At 40.9% G+C, this 12,291-nt stretch overlaps 1 protein-coding gene across 1 annotated transcript in view; it reads right to left on the bottom strand.

The window, feature by feature from the left end:
• Positions 1 to 363: 363 nt before the first annotated feature.
• Positions 364 to 12,291, bottom strand: part of LOC129109531 (nectin-2-like) — a 76,552-nt gene continuing 64,624 nt past the window's right edge. Inside the window, exons 7-10 of the mRNA XM_054621618.1 lie at positions 3,646 to 3,781; positions 3,412 to 3,469; positions 3,202 to 3,285; positions 364 to 2,048 (exon numbers count right to left, since the gene is read on the bottom strand). Of these exons, the coding sequence (XP_054477593.1) occupies positions 1,842 to 2,048; positions 3,202 to 3,285; positions 3,412 to 3,469; positions 3,646 to 3,781 (485 nt within the window). The 3' untranslated portion in view covers positions 364 to 1,841. The remainder of the gene's footprint in view (positions 2,049 to 3,201; positions 3,286 to 3,411; positions 3,470 to 3,645; positions 3,782 to 12,291) is intronic.

Genomic DNA, 12,291 nt, shown 5'->3' with positions numbered 1-12,291 from the left:
AAAGCCTGTTTGCACTTTCAATTCAAGAGCCCTCTCCTGGACTTCTGGAGGTACTGCAGCTGCAGTCTATAACTGCTATTTTGTGCTTTTACTTTCCCTTATAATTTATTGATAAGTGTAGTAAAGTGACAGTACTTACCTATAACTAAAGCACTGCTACCCCCCCCAAAAAAAATATTCTATATCAGATGTTAGAATGTGCTATTCATGGATGTGACTCTGCTGTGCCAAACCCCCCTATGCGTTCAGTACATACTGCTTCCACATGGTGAAATGGTGGAATTACAACTGAGGTGAAAACATATCTGCAGCTGCAAAGAATTAATTAAATGAATAACTTTAGTTAATTGATTTAACCAGGATCAAAATTTTAATGTTTATTGAATCAACAACTGTCAAGATGAATTTCCCAGTATAATTAATGACAAGCAAAACAGATTAAAAACATAACATTCAGTAAAAGAGAAAAAATAGATTTAAGTTTTTCAAAAGGCTATTTGATCAAATAAACTGGCTGGCACGGAACCAACACACATAGAGACACCTTTGGGTTTATGATGGAGTAGAAGGAATTCACACTCATGGTTACTGACTTGGTTAACCCCTGGCCCTGATAATGGACGGACATTTCGGTATACTACCAGGATCTGTGTCAACCCCCTGAATAACTATTTAATCCTCCACTACAGAGATGAATTGCAACAGATTTCATGGACATAATCCAGATTTACCCTAATCCACCCGAGCATGTTTGTAGACAAAGCAAAAAAATAAAAAATAAAAGGCACAAAAGTTTTCAAGTAACAGATACCCTCAAAATATACAGAACAGTTGCTAATAAAGTTTGAGCAACCAGGACGTGTTTACTATGGCTTTAAGGAAGGATGGACGCAAGTAAAAAAACAATCAAATGTTACAACAAGAAAGGCTGCTAGCTGATTACGATCCATCTTTTCACAATGAATGAAAGCAAAGGCCAGATGCAAATTCATTAAAAAAAACTATTCAAATAAAACATTAACACACATAGTATTGCTGCTGCAGTTAACCCCCCCCTGACTGCTGTTTACACCCTGATGTCATCACGGTCTAAGAGTCTCGGTGCTGCCCGATTAACTGCAGCTAATAGCTTCTCCACAGGGCGTCTGTTTTACACCGACTTCATGGCAGCTGGGTTTGTAAACCAACAACAGCAGACAGATACGACTAAACAGAAGCAACGTGTAACACCCAGGCACCGTTTCTGCTAACCAAGCCATGTATGTACACAAAGCAGGTGTTGGCCCCACATTCAATAATGCAAATCAGTTCAGTGTTAAAACATGCTCAGGCTATTGCAATGCAACAGTGTACTTAAAATGGGTTCATTTCCTAACTATGATGTGCCATTTATACACAGCATATGGTATTTAAAACAGCATTGCCTTTGATTTTTGTACAGTTTAAACAAGGGGTATACATTTCATTATATCCCTTGCTGTATGATACAATTGTGCACAAAGTACATTAGCAACATTTTGTGTCTTGCTGACTCAAGGTGATCAGGGTTTGTTCTCAAAAGGAGCAACACGCAACTGAACCTGATTATTTCATAGCACTGGTAACCCTGAACACAGATTCTGAAACAACATGGCAAAACTGAACTCTGTCTTTGCAGCACAGACTTAAATTCATATCTAAGCAAACAATTCACATTTACCAGTCCTCACACTTTGCATTCACACTGCTCAATCTATCTCTTTACGTAAGATGAAGAAATGCTCACTCAACCCGGCCATACACTCACACATGCACACATATTTACACACAGACAGACAGAGACACATCTCCTAAGTGTTTTCTCACACAAACATGGCGGACGACACAAAGCTTTCCCCACGGTTGACATTGGGACCCTGATGATAGTCCTGGGGGTCGCTGTCTGTGCGCATGTAAGGAGGCGGGACCTCGTTGTTTCTGGGATCATCCCATCCAGAGGGGGCAGCAGCTAAATAATGCTCCCTCTCATCTTCACCATATTGCTCATCGTCATGGTAGGCATCCAGGTCCTGCCAGCAAGAAGAAAACAGCAAACATGTGATGAAATTTCTGAGTCAATCATAAATAAATATGGTTTGTCTAATTGTTATAATAACTGAAAACTGAACTAATCCCACTAGCTTCTGTTTTATCAGTTTCTGAAAGGCTAGAACATGAAACAGCAGTTTAAGGTTAAGACAAATCTACTTCTGATGATTTCACATTGAGCGACTTAAGTATTGATACCAAACGAATGGTGTAATGACCCTCCTTGACTTGATTAGTGATATTTTGAAAAAGAAAAGCAGAAACTAGTGAACTTAATTGTTTTGTCACATTCTGGAAACACCTAATAGGTGGACCACTGTTATCATGTCCAACTCAAGCTGTGTCCTCAAGATAATCAGGGAATTTCTCACACACACACACACACACACACACACACACACACACACACACACACACACACACACACACACACACACACACACACACACACACACACACACACACACACTTTTTTTTTTTTGTCAGTCTCCCGTTAATGGCGTCTGAGATTAGCCTGTTTGCAGACCTGTGATACTCTAAATGGCCATTTAGCAGTATCAGTCTGATCTGAGATACTCTGAGATTGCAACTCATCCACAATTCTCCTTTTTTCATTCTAGGAGATGGGACATTGACATTTTAATATTAAATACACTTAAATACAAATTGTCTACAGTTGAAATAAATTAATGTTATTTTTTGTGTTCAATTAAAAAGCTTAAAATAGAATTACCATTTTACACATTGTGCAACAAGGAAAGTGTTAAATTAACACTGCACTATATTTGATGTTTAACATGGGTTAGGGTTACTTTGCATTTGTGTTCCAATATATGTGAAGATGTTCTCTCTCCCTGTAGTCTCTGCAGCTTTACAAAGTTTGGCTGCACAGCATGTAATAACATTGATGGATTGATGGATCCAACAGGGTTGAGAATGTTGTAATTAATGAATAAAAACCATAAACAACCTCAGACACCATCTTGATAAAAGATAAAATAGCTGAACATGTTCCACAACATTCTCTGTGTATATTCTCAAAGTTAGAAAAAAACATCATTGATAATATACATTTGAGTAACAGTCAATGGAATGGACGTCATCAATGCATCTTTAACCAACATGTTGCCTTACCGTGACGGGCTCAGCACTCTGGGTATTGTAGTATTGGTCCTGAAGAGGTCTGTTCTCGACCAACGGGACATTATTTGTGTCCGGCTGCGGAGGACGTACACAACGGACAGAATATTTAAGGATATTAAATCACACCTGTTAACTTTACAATGTCTATTATAGCCTGGCACAATAGTCTGGCTAATGAAACTGTTGTTGATGGTGACTCACTCTGGTAGCGGAGCTGTCGGTCTTCCTGGGGGGAGGGGGTTTGTACTTGGGTGGACCACTGAAACACAAATAAACACAGCTGTCTGGTGAGTCACAAAAATATGAGACGTGCAGCGTGACATTTCATCTAATGGACCAGTTTGCAAATAAAACAGAACAAACAGTCACACATGAGAACAAAAACAATAGTGAAGTGTACTGTTATCAGCCACACTCAGTCAAACAGATACTCACTCTCCGCAGAGTTTCTTGTTGCTGTGTTTGCGGTACATTGCTATGGCTGTTCCAATGATGGCCAGGAGTATAATGACTCCAATGATGGCTCCTATGATGCTGCCTGTCGTAGCGCCCTTCTCCGGAAGACGAGTACCTTGAAACATAAGAAAAGGAGAGGAGAAAAAAATACCTTTAGACAAGATCAGATACGGCCTCCCTATTTAACTGGAGGGCGTTGCTTAATTCCATTCCATAACACAGACTTGCATTTAAGTCATTATGGCATATTTACAATTTATATTACACAATGGTTTACAAACCTTTTGGCCTTGTGAACCCCCCAAAATAAAACCATGTCTACCCTGAGCCCCTTATATCTCGCTGTATATAACAATAAGTTGTGAGCAGTTCCACCAGTGATTCAGATTGTTATATTTAAATCACTTTTTATAACCAGAGGAACAAGAAAAATAAATTAAAGTAATAGTTTGACATTTGAGGAATTGCACTTATTTGCTTTCAGGTGTAGAGTTGGACAAGAAGATTGATACCACTTACATATCTGTCAGTTAAATATGAAGCTACAGCCAGTTAGCTTAGCTTAGCAAAAAGTATTCCTTCAAAGAGGAACAAGAAGAAGCCTCTGGGATGTGGCCAAAAGCTTTGGGAATGCCAAAGTAAGTGAATCTTGAGTTCAGAATTGCTATCATGTGTCTATTTACTTTCATTTACTATTTATTTCTATATTTTACTTTTTTCTTTATTCTTGGTAATTTGCCATATCTCAAAGTTCTCTTCTTCTAGGTTTGCTCAGGGTCCCAGCTGAGGTAAGGAGGGATAAGGGGGGGTCACAAAGCAGGTGTATGTCTGTACGAGTTTGTTATGTTTGTCTGTGTGTGTACATGTTTATATAATGCAGAACTTCTTAAAGGAAACAAAATAATGAACCTCAACACTAATATTGAAGTAATGTCAGAGAAAGTTAGCAAAAAAATATTTTGTGAAGCCGAAATATGTTTCGTCATTGACAAATCTATGACGAAATATGTTTCGTCATAGATTTGTCTTGTGACCCCCCCCCTCTTTATGAACCAATGATTTAACAAACATTAATGATAAGTCACATAGTGCCAGACTGCATGTAAGATAAGGGAAATTACTCCACACCGTCATACCCATAACTAATAGAAAAGACACTCAGCAATGAGAATGAGTATTTGTGTATCGTGTGTGTGTGTGTGTGTGTGTGTGTGTGTGTGTGTGTGTGTGTGTGTGGCTACGTGCAACACTGTGCTGGTGAAGTACAGAAAGGCTCTTGATGAGAGCATTGCGTCACACGGGTGATTAAGATGAACCAAAGGAATCATGCAGTGGTTTCACTAATGAACCATGACCACACTGAACATGAACCGAGTCACACACACACTCACACACTCACACACACTCACACGGCCACACTGTGTGTTTACTGAAGGTGCAACCCGGCTCATTATCCCCCAGAAATCCCAGGGGATTATGCTAATGAGGGGGCGTTAAAGGGCAGAGAGGATCTGAAGCTCATTTGATGAGAACAAACCCAGGTCCTAGTAATTGGAAGGGTCATGATTGAATGTTGTTAGTCCTCTAATTACAATTCTCCTCTAACAATAGACTTCTTTGACTATGCCCTAAAAATAATATTCATTCCTTCGCACATGCATAAGTCTCCAAATGATCATCTCTTTCTTTTATCGCTCATTACCACCGAGCACATCGTCTTTTACTGCTGACCCTCACTACCTTGTGTTTTCCTCCCGTGTATGCCTTTTATTGTACTAAGTAATTCATAAAGCCTGTATTTTGGAGGTCTCTGTGAACCAACAACACAATAGACCTTAAAAACATTAATTTAGAAGTGAAAACATGGGAATAGCAAATTAAAAGACGTGACATTTAAAAATAAATCAAAGTGGAGCTGAACCTTTGATATTAAAAAGCACAATGTGCACCGTGAGAGCAGAGTGCAGAGGCACAACAATATTCACCAGAGTTTCCAATTCTTTAATGATGAAACGAAAGGGTTCCCTGGATAAATGAAACAGAAAACCTTATTTTCATGGGGTGAACAGAGTTAATTGTGTTGTTTGGATCTATTCTGTGGGGTACAAATAAGTTTCCCCATTGTTTTTTTCCCCCAGCGCAAAACCAACATGTGGTGCCCTCATTGCATCTAAAGTAGTTTTCTACTTCTGGAGGAACACAAACTGAAAATCAATTCAACTAAATGTTTTGAATTTAAATCACATATAATATACATGTCATTTTAATTCATCACAAATGACAAGGTATAAATTTAGTCAAAATACCATAAAAACTGAATAAAAATGATTAAAGGTTCGGCTGCAGGAAATGAAAAGGAATTATTCATGCAACAGTCCGAATCCTTTAAGTGTCTAACCATGAGCTTGTCAAACACAATTTTGTTTCAGCTCACCCATAAAAAACAGGCTTCAGGTTATACAAGAACAAGGACTATGAACTTTACAATTAACAATGCTAAATCATTTGTCAAAGACTGTGATAAAGGAGTGTGGCAAAGATGTTACTGCTGTATTTTCAAAGTAACAGATATAATATACCTGCTTTAACATACTCATTTGTCTACTTGTTTGCTTTTTAGCATAGTTTATTGTATATTTTCATAATTCTTTTTTATTTTTTTATTTTACTGTACGCACCAATTAATCACCTAGCCAAATTCCTTGCATGTGTAACGTACTTTGCAATAAACAGCTTCTGATTCTGATAACGATGGTTCAAGTGTTTTACGCTGATTACGTGATTTGTGCAGAAAAACACAGAACAATGAAAGTCTTCGCAAAACCTCACGCAAAAGACACAGACTGGATGTGAAGTACTGGAAGAGGATATTAGATTTCCAACTGTTGCAGCTGATGGTTTACATTGAAAACATCACATAAACTCAAATCCATGCAGCCCATCTGCCACATGGTGGGGCTGTGTCGCTTTGAAAGAAAGTGCTGAACAGCTTCGGGGCACATTCGTTCCAAATGGTGATACCTGCCTGGTCTTTGGAGTGTGTTTGTGTTACTGCTTCCTCATTCCAGTGCCGTGTATGTTTATCATCACACCGTTCCCTGCTCCATTTTTGGCTCCGGGGATTTTTTTTTTTTTGTTGAAACTCTATAGGAGCCCCCCCTCTCTCGCCACCTGCTCTCTTATCTCACAGGCGTCATTATCCAACCAAAGTAATTTACACCCAGCAGGTTTAAGGTAGAAAGCTGGTCCCTCCTCGTCGATAACCTCTGATAGAGAAGAGAGAGCTGCAGGAAAAGAGGCCAATTTTGAGGATCGAGGTACGGCGATTGGCTGTGAATGACTTGACTCGAGAGCGTGCCCTCTGTGTTGGCCCTGGACACCAGCCATGTCGTTCGCTTATGAAACATCTCAGACAGAGGGAGTGAGTCTGTGTGTGTGTGTGTGTGTGTGTGTGTGTGTGTGTGTGTGTGTGTGTGTGTGTGTGTGTGTGTGTGTGTGTGTGCGCTCTACGTCTGCTGGGCCTGCTTAAATCCCTGCAGCTCTTCGCCAAGGACATACACCCAGACAAGCACTTACCCACACATACATTAAAGCCATAGACCTTTGCAGACATTAAAAAAAAAAAAAAAAAAAAAAAAAAATGCACACTCATATACACACACACACCCACGATATTGTATTAACAAGCGGCCGGCCTCCTCTGCTGTATCCTCATCACTCTGTCTGACATATTTACACAAACACAGCGGCCTGCAGCGTGCCCTTTGACCTGCTGCCCTGCCTTTCCCTGACAAACATCACATGCATACACAAAGACATACCAGCATACATATTCAACACCAAGAATGGAGATCATAACAAGAGCGCACACAACATTATATCAACTCTGTAGCAGAGGGCTGTTCTGTACCTCCCATCTGACCATGTGTTTTCTTTACTGTGAATGAGCAGACGGTCCACAGTTCAAACTCAGTTAAAGGTCATCTTCGTTTCTGTAAGCCGATCGATGCAGCGACCATGAAGTCAAATCCCCACCTATCCTTTCCTATATGTTAGCCTTCCATTGCTCACCACTGCCTGCCCGGCCAAAACCAGTCAACCATCGACCACCATTCTCCCACGGGGCACCGAGGAGGGGGGGAGGATGGAGTGGGAGTGAAGGAAGAGGAGATGTGCCTGGATGGTTGGCTGAAACTGAAATTACCGCAGACTCAGTTAAGCAATTTGAAATTACCACCAGAACCTCTGGAGCTTTGGGATGCACGACTGAATACTGACCGCGGCGGCTGTGCAGCCAGAGGCAAAAGTTTGTTTTTCTTCCAGATTTACTTTTATTCTCTTCATTTCTGTTTAGGGTGGGGGACGAAGTTGAATCAGGAGAGGCATCAGCACTCCATGAAAAACTTGACACATATGAGTCACTGACGGGAAAGCTGAAATGAGGAGGGAGTACTCAGAGCAGGAAGATTAAACGAGAAGTGAGTCAAGTCGAGATGACGGGGGTCCAAGCAGTCGAGTTCAGGCGAGTGACATTGAGGAGAGAGGAGCTGAGAAGTGAGGAATTTAAAAAGAGGAAAGGAGGGTGGGGGAGCAGTGGGAGAGCCAAGTGAGATGGAGGCTGTGATTAAGACGCTGGCTTCAGATAAGTAGAGGGATTTCCCGGCTGCTGCCTGCAACTGGCTGATCACACACTGAGGAGATGAAGGAGAGAGCGGGAAGACAAAGATCTCACATTTCCTCTCTTTTCCCTCTCAATCCCATGTTCTCTCTTCCTGTGTGTTTACGCCTCTCCCTGAGGGGATTAAGGTTAACATGCAGGGCCTATCCTCAGCATCCCCACACAGGCCGGGCTTTGGCTCCATTTATCTCTGCCTCCTCCCCTCCCCTCTCCTCTCCTCTCCACCCACCCACCCATCCATCCATCCTTCACTCCCATCATCCCTCTTTCCTGTCATCCCGCTCCATCACCGGTGTAATTTGGGATTCTCTTGTTTGGCCCGGTAATACGACAACACAAATCTGCAGCGTCTCCCCTCTGAATCTCTTATCTCCTGTGCCTAACGAGTAGAGATAAGCCTGTTTTTATTAACCCTCCCTGACCTCTCCCACAAATCTGTGCACATATTGGCATTTTCGCATACACACACACAAACACACACCTAAGTATTTACTACAGCGGAAGCCAACAAACCACCCTTAAAATCAGAAATCTCCTCCATGGTGATGTAGCTCCATTGGAGAAAAGGTTGCGATATACAGTATATGTGGTTGTCCTTGGCTTAAGAGATTAGCAGACCACTAGCCTGGTCAGCCCGGAAAAACAATCCTACTGTAGCTGATGATCAAAGTCATTCCTAATGGGTTAGCTTGACTTTTTTAGGGACATTTGACCAAAATATCCAAAGCCAGAGGCATCCTGTCGGCTCATTGGGCCGTAGCCTTGGCCATGTGGTGGAATTGCGTCCCGCTTGTGAATTTAGCTGCGTTTCTTCTTCTCTTCTTTTCCTCCCACACATCTTTTAAGTCACTCTCCAGTATGCTTTTTAGCAAAATGAGACGTGTCTATTTAAATATATAAATCCACAGCGTTTGATCACAGCACATTAACGTCTTTGAAGGAGCAAACATTTGATTTGGTATTCCCTTTTAATATCGGCAGGTTTTTCTTTGTTGTTTTTTAAAGATGTCAGTGGAAACCTGCAAGTTTCAGTAAAGTTTGAACATAACGAGACAAACCGATTTGAGCTGAAATTCGAACCTTTTGAACTCAGCTGAGACGCAAGTTACTGCACTACCCGGGCTAGAATAACACAAGGCTGCCGAGGCCACAGCAGAGTGCCTGCAGATGAGATCAGGACCGAACGAATTGATGGCCTCTGAAAGAGATTAAGATAAAGAACAGTACATGTAATCTCATTGCTCACTAAGAGAAAAAGAGGAATCCTACCCTTTAGATTGTGAGGTTAACTTGGTAAAACAAGCACCCTATCCATCTATTGACTCATTTATTCAGGTCGAGCTGTGTGTACACCTGCTGAATATCTCTGGTAACACAGTAACCCAACAATCAACTGCATAGATAGCTGCACAGAATGGAGTGACCAGAGGGGTAGGAGGGGGAGAGAGTGAACAAAAGGGAGGCAGAAAAAGATAAGTAACAGAAAAAAGTTTTTAAAAAAGGAAGTAGCTAAGCTAAGCTAAGCACACATACACACACAGACACTTGAATTATTCACAATCAATGCAAGTGCTACAGAGTTGAGTGCTGTAGCTACCTCCGACATTAATTTTATGGCTGCTGAAGACCTGCTACACCCACTACCACAATCACCGTCGCCATCACTAGCATTTACTATTCAGCTGCACTCATGATGCCATTACAATTCATTTCAGCACAAAACAAATTCATTGTGCCTGTTCGGACAACACGACCAGCTGAACAGCTCCGAGAGGACAGACTCACACTGCCGATCTGAACGCATTTAGTGTGCGCGTGTGTGTGCGTGTGTGTGTGTTAGTGTGTGTGATGCTGCTGTCAGGGCTTTTGGTTTGGGCAGATCAGTGATGCTGGTCATTTTTTAATCTACTGTGATTCAGGAGCTCAATCTCGTGCATTTCAACTGTCTGAGGATTATAACTCATGTCACTGACGCTGCGTCTTGGTGTACATACTGTGAGCTTGGGATGCGGGTGTATGTGCATTTTGACATTTCAAAAAAGCTGTGTGGTGCTAATGTGAAAACTCTGTATGGTGCGTGTGTGCGGGTGTGTGTGTGTGCTGCTGCTCTCCCTCTCTGGGGAGACAGTGTGTTCCCTGCCATACTGCATCAAAGCACACTCAGTTGCCTTGGGAGAAGGCAGGAACTCACTCTCCCTCTCTCTCCATCTCTCCCCCCTCTCCAAGCCTCCATCATCCCCTCCCCTCCATCTCCCTTTCTTTCTTTCTCTCTCTCTGACAAGGTCGCCGTTCGCCTCTTGCTGTCTGCCTGTCAATATTTACAGTCCACTTTACACTGGCACTGAGGTGGTCGGCTGCAGCCAGCGGAGAAAGCTGTGTTGCATTAGCCAAATGTAGCTGTCCACTCAGGACATGAATGATCTGTTGTACTACAAGCAGCACTCTGGTTCTCCTTCTTTCTCTCACACAGAGTGAAAAGGTAGGAGGTAACAGGTAGAGCTGGAAACAGCCAGCAGATACTTAACAGAAGAGTAACAAGCGCTCAAAAAGCACAGGTCAGATTGTCATCACATCCATGGCAACACATTTAATGTCCAAACCCATTTTAGCACTTTTAAATATCAAACACATTAAGCTAATGATACATTACACCACTGTCTCAAAGTCAAAGTGGTGATATTAAAATAAAACATGTTGTATATTAAACATACCGTTTCTTTTATTTCTTTTCCTACATTTAAACTCTGTTATGCACAGATTAATTGTAATGATATTAACACAACATCACTATTCTATTTTCTCATTGTGATGCTCTGATACATAGAATGAATACATTTAAATGGCACAATCTGCTATCCAAATGTAAACCAAGGTCAGGAATGTCTGTAAATGTCTGTAAGTCGCTTTGGATAAAAGCGTCTGCTAAATGACTGTAATGTAATGTAATGTAAATCAGCAGTCAAAATAAGTCTTTCCTTTCAATTATGATCAGCTATTAACACAATAATGTGTTGTCAAATTATGCAGCTCATAAAATGATATGCAAAAATGGATACGTAAACAAATTTTGCACACATTTAGTTGTTTAATGAAATTAACTGTGGGTTACGATTACGTATTACAAGTATCATAAGAAAATACTAACTGATTTAGTGTATTAGTTCATTTTTAATCATTACAATTGACTTGGAATCATGAAACCGAATTTTATAATACAATAAAACAAAATCACCATATTGAATGGCTAATTGCCAGGCTACATTGAAGATGTAATGGAAATCGTTCACAAATGTGCCGCGCTACGTATCTTTTTTAATGTCCACACCTGCAGCACATTTAGGGAGCAGGGTTGTGGGAGTATTGTTTTGCTTTTGCGCTTTTGTTTTGGGGTTGTTTCTTCAGCTTTTGGACCCAGCAGAGTGCCTTGAAACTTCAACTTCTTCACTGAGTTTGCGTAGCCAAATGGGTAAGTTAACATCTACAGACGGCAGTAGGCTATGTAAAGAACAGAGGAAAAAAAAGCAAACTGCCATGGCTTGCATTGGCAGCCATTAATTAATTTTTTTCTACATCAGTAGTTTAATTAAAAACAACATGTAGGCATTTTATAACCCACTTCTGTGTAAAATTGATGAATGCACCTCGTGTTTTATATATATAGTCTAAAATAGGCCAGTCTTCTACTTCTATACAAGTAGAAAACTGGCCTATTTTTAGGTTTGTAGAGCGGATCTGCATGTCACATACGGATAAGCAACACTTTCAATGTAGCCTGGGCGTTTTCTTCCTTAGTTGTTAGATGAAAAGATTGATACCATCTGCCTATGGAGCTAGAGCAGGGCTTAATTTAGCAGAAAGACTGGAAGACTGTACAATGTGACAAGACTAAACCTCAGTTATTAACATGAAGAATCTCATTAGTTCAAACTGTACAAAAAATACTAATT

Source organism: Anoplopoma fimbria, chromosome 20, assembly GCF_027596085.1.
Source record: "Anoplopoma fimbria isolate UVic2021 breed Golden Eagle Sablefish chromosome 20, Afim_UVic_2022, whole genome shotgun sequence".
Taxonomy (NCBI): Eukaryota; Metazoa; Chordata; class Actinopteri; order Perciformes; family Anoplopomatidae; genus Anoplopoma; species Anoplopoma fimbria.
The sequence above is the reverse complement of the archived record's forward strand: the minus strand, read 5'-3'. Positions and strand labels throughout refer to the sequence as shown.